The 22,707-nt window shown below is 40.6% G+C and overlaps 1 protein-coding gene across 2 annotated transcripts in view; it reads left to right on the top strand.

Moving 5' to 3' along the window:
• CBL (Cbl proto-oncogene) overlaps positions 4,619-22,707 on the top strand; it is an 88,456-nt gene continuing 70,367 nt past the window's right edge. For both annotated transcript variants that reach the window (XM_018059665.1, XM_018059664.1), the window contains exon 1: positions 4,619-4,923. In XM_018059665.1, coding sequence (XP_017915154.1) covers positions 4,735-4,923 — 189 coding nt within the window. In that variant the 5' untranslated portion in view covers positions 4,619-4,734. The remainder of the gene's footprint in view (positions 4,924-22,707) is intronic.

Genomic DNA, 22,707 nt, shown 5'->3' with positions numbered 1-22,707 from the left:
CAGTCAACTGACTTTCAGGTGCAGAATGAGGATGTGGTTTGGGGTGAAGGTGAAATGGAATAAGAAGAGTGCCACGGATCACATGATGCGATACAAGCTGAGCCAGCTCTAGAATCATCCAGGAATGAGAATGACACTGTGCTCCACGATTCAATCTCTAGTGCATTTTGAAAACAAGCCAAGTGAAAATTGGGAAAGAAAGGTCAATCTTTCGTTTTTTTTTTTTTTTTTTCATTAACCTCAGTTCAGAAGTGAAAAGAGGAAAGATCATTTCAGCAGAATTCTGCCTTCCTTTAAATAGGATCCCATTTTGGGGTTTTAAAGAGACACAGAGAGAAGGTCACCCTCTCTACTTTATTCAGGTGTGAGACACAGGTCATCATGCATTAAAAGAAATATGGCTTGCTGCAGCAGGAGCAAAGTGCAAATTACACCATCCCATTCTATAATATACAGACCATACTGAACGTGATACAAACTGGAAGCCTTAAACCAAGCCAGAGATGGTGTAGATGAGCCACAAGCTCATATGCAACTCCAAGGGTTAATTTCTCACCCTGAGAAATCTGTATGCAGGTCAAGAAGCAACAGAACTGGACATGGAACAACAGACCAGTTACAAACCGGGAAAGGAGTACGTCAAGGTTGTATATTGTCACCCAGCTTATTTAACTTATATGCAGAGAATACCATGCGAAATGCCGGGCTGGATGAAGCACAAGCTGGAATCAAGATTGCCAGGAGAAATATCAATAACCTCAGATATGCAGATGATATCACCCTTATGGCAGAAAGTGAAAAAGAACTAAAGAGCCTCTTGATGACAGTGAAAGAGGAGGGTGAAAAAGTTGGCTTAAAACTCAACATTCAGAAAACGAAGATCATGGCATCCTATCAGTTCATGGCAAATAGATGGGGAAACAATGGAAACAGTGACAGACTTTATTTTTGGGGGCTCCAAAATCACTGCAGATGGTGACTGCAGCCATGAAATTAAAAGACACTTGCTCCTTGGAAGAAAAGCTATGACCAACCTAGACAGTATTTTAAAAAGCAGAGACATTATTTTGCCAACAAAGGTCCATCTAGTCCAAGCTATGGTTTTTCCAGTAGTCATGAATGGATGTGAGAGTTGGACTACAAAGAAAGCTGAGCACTAAAGAATTGATGCTTCTGAACTGTGGTGTTGGAGAAGACTCTTGAGAGTCCCTTGGACTGCAAGGAGATCCAACCAATCCATCCTAAAGGAAATCAGTCCTGATATTCATTGGAAGGACTGATGCTGCAGCTGAAATTCCAATACTTTGGCCATCTGATGTGAAGAACTGACTCACTGGAAAAGACCCTGATGCTGGGAAAGATTGAAGGCCATAGGAAAAGGGGACGACAGAGGATGAGATGGTTGGATGCCATCACTGACTCAATGGACATGAGTTTGAGTAAGCTCCACAAGTTGGTGATGGACAGGGAAGCCTGGTGTGCAGCAGTCCATGGGGTCGCAAAGAGTCAGACACGGCTGAGTGACTGAACTAAACTGAACTATACTCTATTAAATCTAGGATTTGACTATGAGGGGGAAAATGTCCCCTTGCATGTCTACAGTGTGCTAGGTACTGTGGAAGACCAAAGTTGATAGGACAGTATAGCATAAGTTAATGCCCGCATGTGTGCTCCGCTGCTCCAGTCGTGTCTGACTCTGCGACCCCTTGGACTATAGCCAGCCAAGCTCCTCTGTCTATGGGATTTTCCCAGCAAGAATACTAGAGGGGGTTGCGATTTCCTCCTCCAGGGGATCTTCCAGACCCAGGGATCAAACCTGAGTCTCCTGTGTTGAAAATGGATTCTTTACTGCTAAGCCACCGGAGAAGCCCTCAAATTAATGTGTGATAGGTGAGAAAGAGATGGTTATGGAAATTTAGAGGAGAGAAGAATTATTCTAGCTGGAGTGTCTGATGAAGAGGACAACATTTAAGTATAAAAAATGGATTGGACTTCATTGCACTCTTTAGGCAGAGGGAATGCTCTGAGTAACGGTGATGAAAAAAGAATTGTGGTATTTCGTGACTTGGTGAGTCACCCAGCATAGAATATATGTGCTAGAATAGTATAAAACTGCAAGGTGGTTTGGAGTTAGAGCATGACTATTAATTTCATTAAGGAGGCAATGGGGAGTGCTGAAAGTTATTGTTTTTTTGTTGTCAGAAGTATACTTTAGGAACACTGGTCTGGTGACAGAATGGATTTAAAGTGGCAGGGAAATCAGTAAGGAAAAGGTTTCTATAGACGCAGTGGGAGGAAAGGAGGGCCTACAACTAAGGGTGGACGCATCAGGGGTGGGAAGTTTTGACAATTATATAAGAGCTTTGCCTGTATTTTTTCTTTAGCCATTCTAACTCTTTCTAGGTAAGTACTGATTAATGGAAATTCTACTGATAGGAAATGATAATTCTGACTCCACAATCAATTGTAGATACAGGCCACTAAGTTACAAATAAGAATGTCTGGCTGAAGAGTCTTTGAGTTCAGAGATATTTTTTCGCCCCTCTCTTCTAGGATCATTTGATAAGCTTAATTCCCTAATCAGTCAAGAGCTTTGTAGAAGAGCCAGGTGGGGACTCTAAGGCGGAACTGAGTACTTATTGACACACCAGGGCCTGCAAACTCCCAAAGCTGAGGCTCAGAATTAGCAAATTAGGGCAGGGCACTTCCTTCTTCAGGAGGGAAGTTCTGTTTTTTCAAAGTTCTTCCAACGGAACTTTGAGACTAGAAAAGTGGAAGTGACTGGGAACTGCATTGCTGTTCCTGGGAGGGGCATGGCCTCCTCAGGCCAGGGCTCAAAGCTCAAGGTTTCTGTGGTCAGGGCCTGATAACTGACCTACCCACCTGCAGAACAAGGTGCTAATCAAGGGAATCTTAAGGCAAAAAAAGGGGGAAGTGTTTTTTTTTCAGAAGGTCAAAGGGCCTGGAAGAAGAACTCATGGCCTGATGGCGCTAGCCTTTCTGAGGTCTAATCAGGATGCAATGATCTGCAGCATTCCCATGCCTGGTCCTGACTTAACTAGGAGTTTAAAACACGAGGGAGTGGGGGAAAAAACTTCCCTTTTTCTTCCACAATGTTAGGAGAAGCAAATAAAGTTCAATTTCCTAATTTGTCAGGTGTGGGTAAAGACAACATCGAGATTCTTTCCATGGCACATCTTAATTTTTTTTTTTTTAACAAATGGGGATTCCCAGGTGGTGCGAGTGGTAAAGAACCCATCTGCCAATGCAGGAGACATGAGAGATGTGGGTTCAGTCCTCAGTTGGGAAGATCCCCTGGAGGAGGGCATCAGGACTGAAGCGACTTAGCATGCATGCAGATGTTCTCTTAAGGCTTCTCAGGTGGTACTAGTGGTAAAGAATCTGCCTGCCAATGCAGGAGATGTGGGTTTGATCCCTGGATGGGGAAGATCCCCTGGAGGAGGGCATGACAACCCAGTCCAGTATTCTTGCTTGGAAAATCCATGGGCAAAGGAGCCTGATGGGCTACAGTCCATGGGGCCACAAAGCGTCAGACACAACTGAATGACTGAGCACGCACACTCCCCACCTAAAACACACACTCTTTTCATAATGTAGAAAGGAGCTTTCACAAAGCCAGAAGTTTAGAAAAAGAAGTTTAAGCTCAGATGCCATTCTAAATTTGACTCTCATCAAATTCCCAAATCTCCTTTCTTCTAAAATCCTTTCCAAGAATCATTATAGGTAAAATAGTGCAGTAGACTCCCTTTTAAGAAGACTCAGTATAAACTAGATAACCAACAAAGACCTACTCTGTATCACAGGGAACTATACTTAATATTTTGTAATAACCGTAAGTGAAAAGAATCTGAAATATATTAATAGGTACATATACAACTGAATCACTTTGCTGTACACCTGAAACACAACATTGTAAATCAAATATACTTCAATTAAAAATAGAAATAAAAATAAAAAAAGAATTCAAATGACCCCTCACCACAAGCCTGAAATATACATGAAACTGAAGGTTGACTCACAACTCAGGCATCAATTTCTTCTATTAAAGTAGAGGTTCATGTGGGTAACCCTCTGAAAAAAACCACTCAGAATCAGTAACTCAGAAGAGGTTACAATCACTTTGTGGGAGAACTGGTCGAGGCCTTTGTTCTCATTCTGATTAACCAGTGGAACTTCCTAGCTCTACCCGTCTTAACTTAAATAGCCCAACGACCTCCTCCAGGGCTGGCAACCCACAACCCAGAAGGAACATGGAGGGCCGGCTTCTGCCTAGTGCGCAGACTCCACGTTAGCCCCGCCCCGCCCTTTCCCCAACTCTTCCAGCAGGGGGCGAAGGGGGACGGTTCGGCCTGGGCCCGCCCCCCGGGGGCAGGGACGGGGGAGGCGGCGCGGAAACTTGGCGGCGGCTTTCCGGGCGCGGTGACTCGGGAAGGGGGAGGCGCAGGAGAGGCCGCTCCTCAGTCCAGACGCGGCCGCTCGCTTCTCCGAGCCCCGCGCGCTCCCCCCGGGCTCGCGCTCTGTGAGGGGGCGCGCCCGCGCGGACTCGCGCGTCCGGCGCCGCCCACTCCCCTCCCCGCGGCCGCCCCTCCCTCCGCCGGACGGCCGGCGGCGGCGGCGGCGGCCGGGAGAGGCCCCTCCTTCACGCCCTCCTTCCCTCACTCGCAGCCGAGCGGAGCCGGCGGACGCGGCTGGGCCCTGACCCTCTCCCGGGCCATGGCCGGCAACGTGAAAAAGAGCTCTGGGGCCGGGGGCGGCGGCGGCTCCGGGGGCTCCGGCGGCCTGATCGGGCTCATGAAGGACGCCTTCCAGCCGCACCACCACCACCACCACCACCTCAGCCCCCACCCGCCGGGGACCGTGGACAAGAAGATGGTGGAGAAGTGCTGGAAGCTCATGGACAAGGTGAAAGGCCCTGCGGAGCACCCGCGGGAGCAGGGGTGGGCGTGGGCGGAGGGGCTGAGGGAGGGGAAGGAAGGGACGGAGGAAGCTGGGGGAGGGGACGGGTCGTGCAAGGCTGGGGAGGCGAGGAGCCGGGGTGACGGGGCCGAGGGCTGGGGGGTGTGGGGGTAGGGAGGAGATCAGGAGGACGGGGGTCGGCGGAGGGGGAAGGGCTGCGGTTGGGAGTCGGGGGGAACGTTGAGGTGGTGTGTTTGGGGTTGCGAGACAAAGATGGGGTGGGGGCTGGGGGAGGTTAACTGGGGAGCCACCGGGGCGGAAGTCTAGTGGGGCTGCAGAGTTTGGGGCTCTGCGCAGGATGTAGGGATGTGGGTCACGGAATTGGCCCCGGGAGATAGGAGGGAGGGGGCGGTGAGAAGAGCGCTTGATTTACCGGCTGGGACTGAGCTGGACGGGCTCTAATTAGGGAATTGGGTTTTACGGGCTCTCGTGGAGAGACCTGGGGTCCTGACAACTCCGCGGGCAGACTGCTCTGGGTGAGCGTACAATTGTTGTTGTTTTTTTTTTTTTCCTTCCCTTGTCATTAAGATGTGACAGAGATAAAAGAAATGGGAATATTTAAATGGACCGAGGAAGGAACTTTCCTCCACATCTAGCGCTGGCTCAAGTTTTTCTCTTCCAAAACATTGGATGGGATCCATTGCTGGTGCTGAGATATGCACTGATTAAACCACAAGTTCTGGTTATAACCTTTATCTTCGGAGAGATACGTTGACCGAGTGGGTTAAGCAGCAGATTCTGACTCCTTTCAGAACTTCCTCCTCATACACGGTGCTTTTTGTTGGGTTCTACTTTTTTTTGTTAATTATCCCGACTCCTTATTACAGAACCTGACTTTAAAATTGTTAGATGAGCTGCTTTGATTACTTTTTTTTTTTTTTAGCAAGTGTAAAAAATAACTTCACTTTAAGCTTGGCATTTGACAGAATTTTACTTCCTTAGAGTATGTCTGTATAATGAAAGATAGTAGTTAGTCCCAAGCTTAACGGTTTGTTCCAGAGCATTCAGTTTTTCCTTTCTGTTTTTCAACATTTATCAATAACTGATTTTTGCAAAATTCATTCTGTAGATGAAAGATAGTTAGAAGGATCAGGCGTATATTGTAAGAGAATGGTGTTATTTCCTCCACAGTAAAATTGGTTTTCTTTGGTTCCTCTCTGAGCCTAGGTTCCTCTTCTGTAAAGTTTTTCATGGATTGCTTTGGACTAGAAACAGCTAATAAAAGTGATTATGAAGCACTTGGCAGATATAAATGTGCTGTAGAAATACTTAATAAGTCCTGTGTGAACTAGCGCTCCTGTAGTGCATACCAGTGGCTTCAGAAGCTACTTTTTCAGGGCTGGTTTTTGTCATGTTAAGTAATTGGTATTGTAATTACTGTTACAATGCTAATTTCATTCTTAGAAATTGCAGTAAAACCATTACAGAAAGGTAGGCAGTTAAGGGAATTTTAAGTGCATTGATACTTTAAAAATATATATTGAATATATTCAAAGTCTGAAGATTGTAGGTTTGCATTTTGGGGATTTAGAGTTGACTTAAAATGTTTCTCCTGAAATTTGCATTTCTAATTAGTTTCTCATTTGAGACACAGGTATCAACCTGCAATGTATCAAGATTGTATTGATTAGAGACCTCTCCTTAAAAATAAAACTTTTTGTCAAACTCTAGAGTCTCTGTAACTGTAGTCCTTAAAATGGTTGTCCCCACCCCTTAAGCCTTAACTCTCATCTTTTTAAAGAGTGTGTAGTATGATTTTTTCTGCAGAATGTTTAATTATTTGGGAAGAATAAAGACCTCTGTTTTGAGTCAAAGGCTTTTCAGGTTTTGATAGTTGAAGGAAAGTAGGTTTCTACCTTTTCCATTCTAGTGTAGGAAGAGCGGTGGTTTTATTCTTGTGTTGATTGTTTTGAAAGATGATTTTTAGTAGTCTGTGCCCCTGTATCACATGTTACTGGTTGTGCTGAAATGAAAGCTTCTTTCTTCTTTCTGATGTATTAATCCGGTAGATTTATTCTGCTTTCCAGATTTTCTGAATACTCCTGTAATGTTGTTAGAGTGTGCTCTTTTACTCTTGATGTTTTGAGCATAAATGTTCTCTTTTTTCACTTTATTGTTGACAGTCTGAATGTATCACTAACCCTTCTTGACTTCATGTTGTATAATACAAGTGATGAAGAACTTCGTGTTAAATCCACAAATGTCCCACTCATTTATTGAATTTAGCTCTAAGTCACCATCTCTTACCTGTTTTAACCTTGTCATTAAAGCTAGGTGAATATTATTCCAGCCTATTATTAATCAGCTTATTGATTTAGTACTGGAAACTGTCTCCTCTCCTCCGTATTTGATATACATGGATGGAGAAGTTGGCCTAAGTCATGGGTTCTGGTCAGTGTAGGTTCAATTTACTATTCCATTGCAAAACTTGAACTCATTGTTGGAAAAATGCTTGTGCTAGGATGCTTGTTATTAAACAGAAGATGTGGTTCAGTCTCTATAGTTTTTTTTTCTTTTTTTCCTTGCCATCCCAGTATATTGTAATTGATATTTGTGAAGCTACCCATATGTGAAGAAAGTGGCTAGTAAGGAAATAGACAACTGGCTAGGGGGTAGAGAAAGCAATCATATAATTGCCTTAAATGTAAATGTGGAAACATCAAGTATTGAGTTTAGTGAGAGACTCAAAATTCCATTGTGAGATAGAGTGGGAGTTAACAAACTTTCTGTCATGGAACAGGTAGTAAATACTTTAAGCATTGCTGGCCACCTATGCGGTTCTATATTCTTGGCTGCTGTTGTTTTTACAACTCTTTCAAAATGTAAAAGCCATTCTTATCTTGCAGGTGTACAGAAAAATCCATCACGTTTTAGTTTGTCCACCACTGAAGTAGAGCGTCATGCCGGCAGTATTTTAGGTCCCTGCTATGTTTTTATTTTAAATTAGCTTACGTTAGTAAAACCTCGAGGTATTGATTTATTTAATGGAATATAATTTATTGGAAAAATGCTTTCTTTTAAATCATGGATTTGAAAAAGCTTTTTAAAAAGATAATCCTCTTACTACTTACCTTTTCTGGCTTGCTGTAAAAAAAAGCACCTTAAGTAACTACTTGTATTTTGGAAGTAAAATGCACGTAACAGAATTTATGAATCCGTATGTTTCATTGGATTGCTTTCTCCCTTCCTTTTTACCTTTCCCCTATGTTTGCATGCTCACTAAATCCCAAGGATAGCACTACGTGTAAATTCTTGCATTCCAGGAGATTCCATTATAGTGATAAGTGACTGAGTAAGGATGTTCAGTGCGATACGGGATCTCTTAAGTTTAAACATCACGTACAGGGACTTCGCTGGTGGTCCAGTGGTTAAGACTCTGCACTGCAAGTGCAGGGGGCATGAGTTCAATCCCTCGTTGGGGAGCTAAGATCCCACATGCCACGCAGTTTGGCCAAAAGATTAAAAAAAAAAATGCACATATTTCTTCTCTATCCTAACCTCTCAAGATGTAAATATCACGAGGACAACAGCTGTAATCTCTTTATCTCCTGCAGTCTCTAATCACGAGGTCTTACACAATAGTAAGTGCATTTGTAAATATTTGTTAAATGAAATTGCTTTGTATGTCCCCAAAGGAAAACTGAAAGGAAGAGGTATGCAAGTGGTAATCATTATTAATTACATTAATTTCTTTCACTAGCTCTTTGGCAGTATCATTCCTCTTTTTTGGGTACTTAGCTTTGAAGAGGTTATGTTACTTAGTTAATAGGGAGCTTGACTTAGAATCCAGGATTACCCACCTCCTAAGGCTTAGTTGGGGCTTGTACCTTGGAAGGAAAGCTATGACAAAACTAGACAGCCTGTTAAAAAGCAGAGACATCACTTTGCCAACAAATGTCTGTACAGTCAAAGTTTTTCCAGTAGTCAAAGTATGGATGTGAGAGTTGGACCATAAAGAAGGCTGAGCACCAAAGAATTGATGCTTTTTTGAACTGTGGTGTTGGAGAAGAGCCTGGAGAGTCCCTTGGACAGCATGGAGATCAAACCAATCAATCCTAAAGGAAATCAACCCTGAATATTCATTGGAAGGACTGTTGCTGATGCTGAAACTCCCAATACTTTGGCCACCTGATATGAAGAGCTGACTCACTGGAAAAAAGACTCTGATCCTGGGAAAGATTGAGGGCAGGAGAAGGGGAAGACAGAGGATGAGATGGTTGGATGGTATCACCGACTGAGTGGACATGAGTTTGAGCAGACTCGGGGAGACAGTGATGGACAGGGAAGTCTGGCATGCTGCAGTTCATGGTGTCACAAAGAGTCAGACACAGCTTAGCAACTGAACAAGGCTTAGTTATTTCCTCCATACAGTAAGTTCTCAGGTATACAACAGTCTTGATAATGAAAGTCATTTTTCAGAAAGTGACCTGTGTAGGTATACAACAGCAATCCTCATGCATACTCTCACACCTCCGTTCACACACAAAGTAGATATTTTCTTAAATGATATTAACATGATGTTTAACTAGTACCATTAAAAGAAGTATCTACTTTTAAGTTAAAGATTTGTGTCTTTTCAAATTATGTGTACTGGTTACTTTGCATGGTTATTGTGGCGGCTTCTGCATGTTATTTTTCTACGATACTTAATTCATGTTGTCTGTGGTAGCATTTATCACTTTTTATTTCATCTGTCTCTTCCTTCACTAGATCTCTTCAAGATCAAGGCTTTGTCTTAACTTCAGTTCCTGTGTCTGATATATAGTATTATACTTGCTGAATGAAGTGCAGACATTTTAATAAAGTAAAATGAGATTGAAACATGCTCCCTTATTTTCTGTGTGATTAATTAGGGGGATAAGGTAGGGAATTTTTTATTTTTGAGTGTTGAATTAAAATAACATTTGCTAAAAGTAGTTTTTACCTTCTTTTGGTTATAAAAGTGATACATAGTCATTGTAAAAAAAGATGGTGTTGTTTTCAAACCTGTTAAGAATTCCCCCAATGGATGTAATATTCTCTCTTAATTCTTGTGAAATGTGAGCTCACTGAGCATTTCATGTGATTCATGATAGAAAGTTTGAAGGGTTTAGGCTGGGGAAGAAGATAATCTGCTCTGTTCATTTTGTGGCTTTGGTTGAAGTTTTTGGTGACTCTTGCTATAATGAAACCTGTTTTTCATATGTTGTTAGCTGTATACACATGGGCAAGTTGGTTCCCCAAGTCTACTTTCAGTGGAGTTCATGTTACAGTGAACCATATGAGAATGTCCACTAATGACTAACCTAGAGCATTCAAAGAAAAATGAACTAAGTATTAAAAGAAAAATGAAAAAAAATAAATAAATGAAAGAAAAATGGTCTAAGTATTTGTTTGAAAACTGGGCCTAAATTTCATTCACATTTCCCAATGAAGTTATTAATTCTGATCTCCATTAGGTTTGTTGGAAGAGGGGAATTATAACAAGCAAGTCATTGTGAAATATTTTCATGATTAGCACATTTTGTGCTGGAAGGAAATAGGTGGGAGTAGTCAACCAGGAGCACTGGAAGCCAGCCTCAGCTCTGTCCCCACAATGTTCCTTCCTGCAGCAGCTTCCAAAAGGAGGAGGGGAAAGGGGTGATGGCATTCATGGTGCACACCCATGGGGAGTCAAGCCCTAGGAGATGGAATGTCACCACTATAGAAGCTCCTTAATCAGCAGTGACTCGGGGTCTCCCCTCTGCAACTTCTGGGACGGGTGGCATGTCTTACTCAGCAGTGTCCACTACCTCGGGCGCCTCCTCACAGCCACCCCTGACCTTCCCTGTGGCTCTGGGATCAGCCATGAGGAAATCTTAAAATGAGGCCAACCCGCTGCTCCTTCAGTGAAGGGGATGGGATCCTAATTCCTGCCTCCTTGCTTAGCCCTGGGCTTCCCTGGTGGCTCAGTCAGTAAAGAGTCTGCCCACGATACGGGAGACCTGGGTTAGATCTGTGGGTTGGGAAGATCCCCTGGAGAAGGAAATGGCAACCAACTCCAGTATTCTTGCCTGGAGAAATCCATGGACAGAGGAACCTGGAGGGCTACAGTCCATGGGTCACAAAGAGTTGGACACGGCTGAGTGACTTTCACTTCTTAGACCTATCTGAATAGCAGTATACAAATACATCACTCTTTATGAGAAATGGATCATAAAATATATAGAACAAAATGTAAGTCTCCCTTTAGTCCCCTACCCCTAAACTACTATTCTCTCTAGAGGTAACCACTGTCTACTATTTGGGGTCCATCCCTCCAGTTCCTTTTTCTAAATGGCTCTGAACAAGTTGTTGCCTTCTTAGCATTTAGTCGCGAAGACTGACAACTACTAATTCCTTATATTGTGGAGCAGTTTACAATTTCACATCTCCTGATACAGTAAAAATTTCAAAATAATGTGTCTTATGAGATCGAAACAAGATTCAGAGAAATTAAGTAAGATAAGCCACCCAACTCATAGTTTTGTTTTTTAATGTGGATCTTGAACTGGTGTTCAGACTCTGTTAAGTGAGTTTTATAAACCAGTGCTTCTCAGACTTTAACATAAATTCAGATCTGTGGATCTTGTCTGAATAGGTCTGAGGTGGGGCCTGAAACTCTGTTGCTGACATGGATCATACTTCAAGAAGCAAGGCCCCTTCCACAGTTACTTTTATTTTAGATAAGTTTGACAAATTTTATTTAAAAAAAGTGGAGTATCTTATTTACGTTTAAGATATTATGTTCTTAAATTTGATAAGTGGTATATATAATGTTTTTAATACATATAAAATACATTGTTAAGCAAAAGTGGGATTTTTAAACAAAAGTCTTCTAGAATGAAAAGATTATCTATGTTGATACAACATGTAGGTCTCCTTGAATTCTTTTTTTAAGTTTTATTTAAGATTTTATAATATGGATATGTTATAAATCATAGTCTTCTAGGTTGTTTCTGATTTTTAATATTAGAAACGGTGTTACAGTGACAATCTATTATGCAGTTTCTAGGAATTCTTAAGGTAAACTTCTAGAAATGAAATGTACTGGGTCAAGGGAATCATACATTAAACTTTGAAAAGTAGGTATTGGCACATTGCCTTCCAAAAAATCCGCTTTTATCTGCAATCCTTGTCTAGTTTGTTGATTTAAATATGGTAGCTGATTCCTAGTTTCTCTAGGTGAAAATTGTGTTGGCACCTTTCCACATCACATTTTCATTGAACTTCTTGCTGGGTGCTAGGGAATTAAGAATGAGCCAATGCTCACATTTACAAACTAGAGATAGAACTGAAGTTATACCGGCTGAGGAATCCCAGCCCTGCTCCCTATACCCCACACCATGGGAACCATCAGGCACATCTTTACCTAATCCTTGAGACCAGAAAGGGAATTGAAACTGGGGAGGTGCTTCAGACCAAACTGGAGACTCTACAATATCCTGATTCACAGTTGTGCTCTCATTAGGGTCTGACATCCAAAAATGATGCTAAAATAATTTAATCTCTAGTTCATGCTAAGTATTTGGTTTTGAAGTTGCATTGATAAGTCTGGGAAGAGAATTATTTTTTCCTTTTAAAGACAGAATCCATATATAAAAACTGCACAGTTAAGCTATAAGCACATGTCAGTTGTTTAATTTCCTATTGACTGTATTTTTGTCCTGTGATTAATGTGATAAATGAAAATAATGAGATTGATAATTAGTTGTAAGTGGCAGAGTGTTTTTAATAAATAGTGTTGGGTGGTATTTGAGAAGTTCAGTTCAGTCGCTCAATCTTGTCCGACTCTTTGAGACCCCGTGAATCGCAGCATGCCAGGCCTCCCTGTCCATCACCAACTCCCGGAGTTCACCCAAACTCATGTGCATTGAGTCAGTGATGCCATCCAGCCATCCCATCCTCTGTCGTCCCCTTCTCCTGCCCCCAAGCCCTCCCAGCATCAGGGTCTTTTCCAATGAGTCAGCTCTTTGTATGGGGTGGCCAAAGTACTGGAGTTTCAGCCTTAGCATCAGTCCTTCCAATGAACACCCAGGACTGGTCTCCTTTAAGACGGACTGGTTGGATCTCCTTGCAGTCCAAGGGACTCTCAAGAGTCTTCTGCAACACCACAGTTCAAAAGCATCAATTCTTTGGCACTCAGCTTTCTTCACAGTCCAACTTTCACATCCATACATGACCACTGGAAAAACCATAGCCTTGACTAGACGGACCTTTGTTGGCAAAGTAATATCTCTGCTTTTGAATATGCTGTCTAGGTTGGTCATAAGTTTCCTTCCAAGGAGTAAGCGTCTTTTAATTTCATGGCTGCAATCACCATCTGCAGTGATTTTGGAGACCCCAAAAAATAGTCTGCCACTGTTTCCACTGTTTCCCCATTTATTTGCCATGAAGTGATGGGACCAGATGCCATGATCTTAGTTTTCTGAATGTTGAGCTTTAAGCCAACTTTTTCACTCTCCTCTTTCACTTTCATCAAGAGGCTCTTTAGTTCTTCTTCACTTTCTGCCATAAGGGTGGTATCATCTGCATATCTGGGTTATTGATATTTCTCCCAGCAATCTTGATTCCAGCTTGTGCTTCATCTAACTGGGCATTTTGCATGATGTACTCTGCACATAAGTTAAATAAGCAGGGTGATAATATACAGCCTTGACGTACTCCTTTTCCTATTTGGAACCAGTCTGTTGTTCCATGTCCAGTTCTAACTGTTGCTGCCTGACCTGCATACAGGTTTCTCAAGAGGCAGGTCAGGTGGTTTGGTATTCCCATCTCTTTCAGAATTTTCCACAGTTTATTGTGATCCACACAGTCAAAGGCTTTGGCATAGTCAATAAAGCAGAAATAGATTTGAGAAGTGTTGGGCAGAAAGTGAAGAGAAACTAAAAAGCCTCTTGATGAAAGTGAAAGAGGAGAGTGAAAAAGTTGGCTTAAAGCTCAACATTCAGAAAACTAAGATCATGGCATCTGGTCCCATCACTTAATGGCAAATAAATGGGGAAACAGTGGAAACAGTGGCAGACTATTTTTTGGGGTCTCCAAAATCACTGCAGATGGTGATTGCAGCCATGAAATTAAAAGACTCTTACTCCTTGGAAGGAAACTTATGACCAATCTAGATAGCATATTCAAAAGCAGAGACTTGACTTTGCCAACAAAGGTCCATCTAGTCAAGGCTATGGTTTTTCCAGTGGTCATGTATGTATGTGAAAATTGAACTGTGAAGAAAGCTGAGTGCTGAAGAATTGATGCTTTTGAACTGTGGTGTTGCAGAAGACTCTTGTGAGTCCCTTGGACTGCAAAGAGATCCAACCAGTCCATTCTGAAGGAGATCAGTCCTGGGTGTTCTTTGGAAGGACTGATGCTAAGGCTGAAGCTCCAATACTTTGGCCACCTCATGCAAAGAGTTGACTCATTGGAAAAGACTCTGATGCTGGGAGGGCTTTGGAGGCAGGAGGAGAAAGGGACGACAGAGGATGAGATGGCTGGATGGCATCACCGACTCGATGGACATGAGTTTGGGTGAACTCCGGGAGTTGGTGATGGACAGGGAGGCCTAGCGTGCTGCGATTCATGGGGTTGCAAAGAGTCGGACACGACTGAGGACTGAACTGAACTGAACTGAACTGGGTAGTAGTTATAGTTCAGGTCCCTGGATGGGTTTTGATAAATCAATAATGGAGAATAGTAATTTGAGTAAAAGCCTTTTTTTCCTTGGGGCTATTACTAGTGATGATATGTTTCTCTTAAAAAATGTGGGTTTCTGATTTCTCTTTGAAAAAAGTCAGGAGTTGTTTTCACTTAAATACTTCACTGTGTAGTTACACTTGTAAAACTTAAAATCTCTTTTAAGTTTCTAAGTTGATTAGTTTCTAAAATTTGAAGCTTTAAGAAGACTTTAAGAAATTAATTGATCTAACTTAATTTGTAGAAGGAGAGAGTCCTAGAAAGATGAGTAACCTGCTCAAGGTCACATAGCCAGTTAATGTCAGTCACCAGACTAGGACCCAGGTCTCTTGGCTCCTAGTCCTTTCTGGTGTACTTCCTGTTCTCTTGAGCAAACTGATTCTTTAAAACTGAAATCAAATTTTCTGTGTTTTATGTATAGTTCACCATACTGAATACTTGCTTTTGAAGCATAGTGGTTATTTTAATCATGCTTTTTATCGTACGAAAAAGTTTGAAATGAAAAATGCTTCCATGGATAAGGTTACAGAGATAAAAATACTTAATCATTCATAGTCTATAAGTTATACTAAAACTATAAGCTTATAGTTTTCTGCCTAACTAGAAATTTAATTCCTTAGTGTTGTAGAAGATTCTGTGTTCAGAGTAGAATTAGGCAATTTCCAACCATAATTTATTCCTCTTTATTGTAATCATAGCACTTTCCAAATTTTTTTTTGTTGACTGTTGAGCCCTTGGCAGAAGCAAAGGGAGGTGTTAGGCCAGTGAGGAAGCTATTATGAATGGAGTATATGGCAGCTGTACAAGTATATTGTTGGTTTCCCGGAGCTGAGTGTGTTTCTTTTTGACATTGTTCTGAGTGATGCTGTAAATGTACAGGCAGAAGTAAACAAAAGGAAGCCATTTTCGCTATTCCAGGACTTGTAAAGCAAAATAAAATTAGGCAAATGGAGAATAGACAAGGAAAATATCTTTCAGAAATTTTTTTGGTGACGTTTTAAAGCTCAGAATGCTCATTTGTACTTCAGAGGTTAATGAAAACTAAGTGTTTAAAATTCTTTGCGACCCCATGGACTGTAGCCTACCAGGCTCCTCTGTCTATCCATGGGATTTTCCAGGCAAGAGTACTGGAGTGGGTTGCCATTTCCATCTCCAGGGGGATCTTCTTGACCCAGGGATTAAACCCAGGTCTTCCACATTGTAGGCAGACGCCTTTAACGTCTGAGCCACCTTGTATCCCTAAGTAGTAAAGGCAGGTTCTTTTGGCTTTTGATGTTTGTTAACTATTGAGTTGAATTATTCACAAAGGCTTTGGGAAACTTTTCCCCTAGAGGCTCTAAATATTTAGGAATTTTTTTTTCTGGAGATTTTAATATCAAAAAAGTTACTCAACCTATATACTTTTTTTATGGTCTGTGTTAGTGCTAAAGACTCAAGAGTTGTCAGTGGAGTGCTGATTTTCCTGGTCATGTGATGATTTATCTTTGAAATATCTTGAGAAAAGCAGATATTTAATCTACAAACGATCTTTATGAGGTCACATTCTAAGGAGGGACTTGTAATATTCATGGGATGTACCATGGGATGGTGGTGGTTCAAAAATGTGAACTAATCAAGTGTTTAGGAGGCATTTTAGGCCTCATGATATTTAAATCTGTTTGTTGTGAGGGGTAATATGGTTTTTCAGTTCATTGTCATTAACAGCATTTATGGTTTGCTTACTATAGGTTGGACAGAACAATTTTAGTTTAGTTTTGTTATTGGAAGGAAGTATACCTTTTTTCCCAGAGGCATTAGGCAAATACTGCATTTTAGCTTGAATTCTTAATACATTTGCTTTGAAATAGGGAGAATATAGGAGAAGACAATGGCAACCCACTCCAGTACTCTTGCCTGGAGAATCCCATGGACAGAGGAGCCTGGTAGGCTACAGTCCATGGGGTCTCGAAAAGTCGGGCACGACTGAGCGACTTCACTTTCACGTTTCACTTTCATGCACTGGAGAAGGAAATGGCAACCCATTCCAGTGTTCTCACCTGGAGAATCCCAGGGACAGAGGAGCCTGGTGGGCTGCTGTCTATGGGGTCACACAGAGTCGGACACGACTGAAGTGACTTAGCAGCAGCAGGGAGAATATATGGGTTAGGGGTGTGTGGCCTTGGGTATAATAAATTTGGAGGGACCTCTGCTTGATTTGAACCTTTGAAGGAGTGGATACTATAGCTTTTGCAGGTTGTTGGTCACCCTGTTCTTGGGAGGCTTGCTGCCTTTTCTCTATCTTTTGGTTACGAAGTAGTCTGAGATCATACACGTTTGGAAGGCTACCTGCAGCATGGCCAGGATGGTAGGAATAACGGGGTCAGTTTCTGGGAGTTATCAAAAGGTTATGTGAGGTCTAACCTGTCTTCAATAGATAATTCCTGTGTAACCTGCAGATAAACCTGGTCAAGTTGTATGGAAATGGGGAGGGGACGAGCCTTAAATGTCTGCTTTTTTTTTGAAATTGTGCAGTCCCTTCATAAACACTTATTATGAGATGGGTATTATTGTCTTACAGGTGAAAACTGAGGCTCAGAGGTTAAGAAATTTACTGAAAGTAAAAGACAGAAATAGGACATTCTGATGCGGCTATTTGGTAGAATCTTGTTGTATTAAAACATTTCAGTTCAACACATAAACACTTATATTTTAGGCTTTCTCTTACTGTCTGCTTTTTAATTCCCTCATGCTCCACATCTCTCTCTTAATGACCCTCTTTACCTTGCTCTTTACATTTTAGTCTCACTGACCTTTCTGTTCCTCAGATCCAAACCTGTTCCCACTCTAGGGCTGTTGGATTGGTTGTTCTCTCAGTTTGGCCTACTCTTCTGCTGATTCTACGTGACTGGCTCCTTCCTGCAATTTTAACTGAGCCTAAGTTCATCTTAGAGAAGCCTTCCCTACTCACTATGCTACAGTGTCACTCAGTATTTTCTTATTATTCTATTTTAATTATCTGCAAAGAAGTTGATATTTTTCTTACTGATTTCCTTTTGTTGTTTATTGCTTGATTCCACTCAGATTCAGGATTATTGTATTTTCACTTCTATGTCCTAGTGCCTGACATATTTGTTGAATGGGTACACTGAGAAAAATCAAAACCAGGTGCAATCTTCTTAAATATTTGTGTCTGTTTCAACCTGTCCTCGCTCCCTTTCTTCCTGTTTTAGGGGAAGAAGGTGTCCCTTCTTTCTTTGGTATTAGGTGTTTAGTGTTCCTAGCTGGGTTGTAGACCCCATTTAATTTATCTTCTCTTCTGGCTCTTTATCCATGTGAAACACATTCCGTAGTCTCTGAAGATAAAACCTTCAGTCTTGGTCTCTTAGTCTCAATGTCACTCTCCCCTAACTCCTTCTGTGCACCAATTTAAGAACCTACCATTTTAATTTTTATTATAAATGTATATTCTCAGTCATAAATACCTGCCTTACAAATGAGATTTTGGAATGTAATACTTATAAATCAAAGACTACTTTTTAAAAATTAGTATGAGTTCGTAACTCTGTTGCATTTCAAGTATATTGTCTTCTGAGGTAGAGTCCTGTTTCTTGGCTGTGTTGTTCCCTTTTGGCTTGAAACCCTTAATAGGATGAGCCGCTTCCTAAAACACTGTTAAAATATTCATAAATCAGATATTTTTGTTGATTCAGCTTGTCTTTATTTGCTAGGCTTATATAGGGCTCTGTTTCAAGAGTACAGGAAATGATGTACAGAGGATAAAACATTTAGTTAAAAAATTTTCATATGCTCTTACATCATTTGAAGAACAATTAGCAACTAAATTGGAATTTTGCAATTGTTCTAGATGGACCTAGTGATTCCAACGTTGTTCATCACAGTCATATTTGTAATAGTGAAGACTTAAAAACAATATTAATGTTAAAGTGGAGGGGATGGTTTAAGATGCAGTATGTCCATAGAGTACAGTCATTTAGATGTCTTTAAAAAGTTTATATAAGCTTTTGGTGACACAAGAAAATAGGCATTTAAAAATATGAATTAAAGCATTGGAAGTCAGATTTCTTCTTCTACCAATGTTAGACTAGGTTGTTTGGAACCAAATAATGCTGCTGGCAACTAGAGAAGCTAGAATAGGTCAAAGAGCTATAAAGGCGATGAGGAATTAGAGGCCAGGATCTGGAAGATAAGGAAGGCTCTGAAAGGTAAGCCTGATTTTTGAGGCTGCCTTGCCCATGAGGTCATTGTTGATCCTGAAAGCAATAGGTGAAGAGGCCAAATAGAATTTTCAAAATGCTCATGTCATGGAGGACAAAAAACTGGAATTAGGGCCTACCACGGTGGAGGGAAACACTCTGGATTTGGGGGTTGAGTCCCTGAGGGCCTGAATTATAGGAGTTATTTACTTCTGTCTTTACAGGGAACTGAAGACTGAAACCCAGCTTTTTAATCTCAATTTTGGGTTAGATTAAGACAACCTAGAATTCCTCATGTCCCTAGCTAATCTGTTTGCTAGAAGCAAAAGCAAATCCTTTCTGGATAATATCATCCATAGCCTCAGATTATCTCTATAATTTTTTATATACAGTGTTCAGTCCTCAATAAAAATTAGGAAGGCTTATGAAAAGGTAAACTACAATGAACAGGAAGGATTGATAATAGAAACATACAAGGGGTACAGATATTTGAGCTGTCAGTCATGGGTTTATATCTATGATAAATGTCTTAGAAGAATTGAAAGTAAAATTGATCTGAAATGGTAAATAATGAAATAGAAATTCTAGAACTGAAAAACAGAAGAACTGATTGTTAAGAACTGATTGTTAAAGAACTCAGTGGTTGGGTTTAACAGCATAAAGCTGAAGGAAAAACTAGTGAAGTGGAAGATAAGTCAGAAAAAAATCTAGACTGAAGCATTGAGAGACAAAAGGATGGAGAGTGTGAGAGACGTATGGAATACTGAGTAAAGTTCTCATGGACAAGTACTTGAAATTGAGAAAGAGAATAGAGAGAATGAGGCAGAAGCTGTATTTGATGGGAAATTGGTTGAGAATTTTCCAAAACTGGTGAAAGTGAAGTCATAAAGTGTTCTCAACACCAGGAAAAATCCAGAGTAAACTGCACTGAGGCACATTATTAGTAAAGCCCGAAGAAAAGAGAAATCTTATAAGTGACCACAGAATAAAAGACATTTTATATTCAAAGGTGCAGCAGTGAGACTGACAGCAAGACTTTTCAACAGGAGCAGTGGTATCCAGAAGGCATGCCTCATTTTATTCCACCTAACAGATAATACATGTTTTATAAATTGAAGGTTCGTGGCAGCTCTGTGTTGTCAGTTGAAGATTAGCAGTTTTTTAGAAATATTTTAAAATTAAGGTATGTATACTATTTTAAAAGACACATTACTATTGGACACTTAATAGACTGCAGTGTAATATAAAGATAGCTTATGTGCACTGGGGAACCAGAAGTTTCGTGTGAGCTGCTTTATAGCAGTACTCCCTTCATTGCAGTGGTTTGGTCTGGAAATGGTGGTGTCTCCGAGGTATGCCTGTAGCTGAGGAGAATTTACAGCCCATAGCCTAGACCCTAAAGGGCATAGGGTGTTCTTGAGGCTGAAGGAAAATGATTTGAGATGCAATGAAGAGGATGAAGGGTGGTTATGTGGGGAAATAGGAATGAATGTTGTCTGTATAAAATAATAAATAGTAATGACTTATGAACTTGATATGCTATTTGGGATTAAAATGTATGATAGTAATAGCACATGACTTGAAAAGAGTAAATGGAGTGAGTGCTCCACGTCCCTTGCATTGTCTGGGAAGTGTAAAAGTACTACTTGATACAAGTTTTCATGAATCAGAGTGCATTTTATAATTACTAAGGTGTTCATTTAAAGAGTAGCAGAAGAATATATATTTGACAAGCTAATGGTGAAAAATGGGACAGTAAACGTGTAAACTAAATAAGGGCTAGAAAGGGAAGGTAAAGGAATGTGAAACAAGAGAGACACATTGGAAACAGTAAATTATTTTATTACTTACTGTACTGTCAGAACTTATTAAGTGAACCATATGAAATTGGCAGTATTTCACCTGCAATAATAAGTTTCATAATTGAAGTGTAAACAGGTCAAATTAGTTAAAACCAAAGATTGTCAGGATGGATTAAAAGGAAGCCAGTTATATTCTGCACAACAAAATCATGCCTTAAATGTAAGAATCCTTTTTTTTTTTTTGGTGCACAGCTCGGCTTGCAGGATCTCAGTTCCCTGATCAGGGATTGAACCCAGGCCATGCAGTTGAAAGCCCAGAATCCTAACCACTAGCCCCCTATTTGTAGACTTTTTGATGATGGCTAGGAAATCCCATGAACGGAGGAGCCTGGTAGGCTATAGTCCATGGGGTCTCGAAGAGTCGGACACGACTGAGCGACTTCACTTTCACTTTTCACTTTCATGCATTGGAGAAGGAAATGGCAACCTACCCCAGTGTTCTTGGAGAATCCCAGGGACGGGGGAGCCTGGTGGGCTGTCATCCATGGGGTCGCACAGAGTCGGACACGACTGACGCGTCTTAGCAGCAGAGCAGTCTGACCGATGTAAGGTGACCCCTAACTGTAGTTTTGATTTGCATTTTTCTACTAATTAATGATATTGAGCATCTTTTCATGTGTTTGGCCATTTGTATGTCTCCTTTGAAGATGTGTCTATTGAGATCTTCCTCTTATTTTTTGATTAGGTTGTTTGTTTTTTGAAATTGAACTGAATGAGCTGGTTTGTATATTTTGGAGAGTAATCCCTTGTCAGTTGCTTTGTTTGAGAACATTTTCTCCCATTCTGTGGGTTGTCTTTTGTTTTGTTTATGGTTATGATTTGTTTTTGTGTCTTAAGTAATACTTCCCCTTTGAGATCATAAAGTTCAACAAATATTTTCCAAATTTTTTTCCGAAAATCTTCAAAGCCTTTTCTCTGCACAAAATCTTTAATTCACCGGAAATTTACTTCTTATGCAATGTGTAAGGGATATATTTTTTCCATATGGATAACCAGTTTTCCAGTAGTTTTTCTCTTTAATTGATTTGTGGGTTTGCTGTTTTTTTCGCCATGCCTCAGGGCATGCAGGATCTTAGTTCCCTGACCAGGGAGAGGACCCGCCCCGGAAGTAGAAGTGCAGAGTCCTAACCACTGGATCACCAGGGAACTCCTCTTGGTCTTATTTGTAATGCCGCTTCTGATACTGAATTTCTATACGTGTGTGTCTCTGTTTGGTCTCTCTTCTTATTCATTTGGTCATTTATCTGTCTTTGGCCGATACCACATTATTTTAATTGTAAGATATGAAAGAGTCTTGATAGCCCATTGGGTAAATACCTCCTACTTCAAAATAGGCTTGACTGGTTTTCATTTCTTTTTATTCCATGTGAGTTTGGGATCAACTTGTTAAGTTCTGCGAAAAAGCTCTTTGGGGTTTTGATAGGAAGTACCCTGCATTTATATACTAACTTGAGGGAGAAGTGACATTTCCTTAAACATGGTACAATTCTTCCTTAATTTCTGTTTTTACGTTCTTTAGTAAAGTTTAATAATTTTCTTCATAAAAGTCTTGCAAATTGTTAGATGTATTCCCAGGAGCCTTAAAATTTTATTTAAGCCATTTAAAATGACAACAATTAAAATCATGTTTTAAACTTATTTATGAATGCTGTTTTAGTTTATTGGTTTTGAATCCAGGTTATTTTTGAATCCAGTAACCTGTTAGACTGTTTGTTTCTAATGGTTTGTCAGTTCTCCTTTATTTTAATCATGGACAGTTATATCAGCTGCAAATAAGATAAATTTTATTTTTTTCTGTTACTTATATTTTTACCATCCATGTATGCATATCTCAACAATTTAATGGGAAATCTTTGTAACAGTAGTGTAGTCATATATGAGTAATGGTGTTAAGTATATTTTGTTTTCTGGTTTCTTTAGATCTGTTTTGAGAGGAGCATCCATGTGGTAGTATGGTGGTGGTGGTGTAGTCACTAAGTCGTGTCCAA

The sequence above is a fragment of the Capra hircus genome, chromosome 15 (genome assembly GCF_001704415.2).
Source record: "Capra hircus breed San Clemente chromosome 15, ASM170441v1, whole genome shotgun sequence".
NCBI lineage: Eukaryota > Metazoa > Chordata > Mammalia > Artiodactyla > Bovidae > Capra > Capra hircus.
Note: the sequence above shows the minus strand (reverse complement) of the source record. Positions and strands in the feature narration are given on the sequence as shown.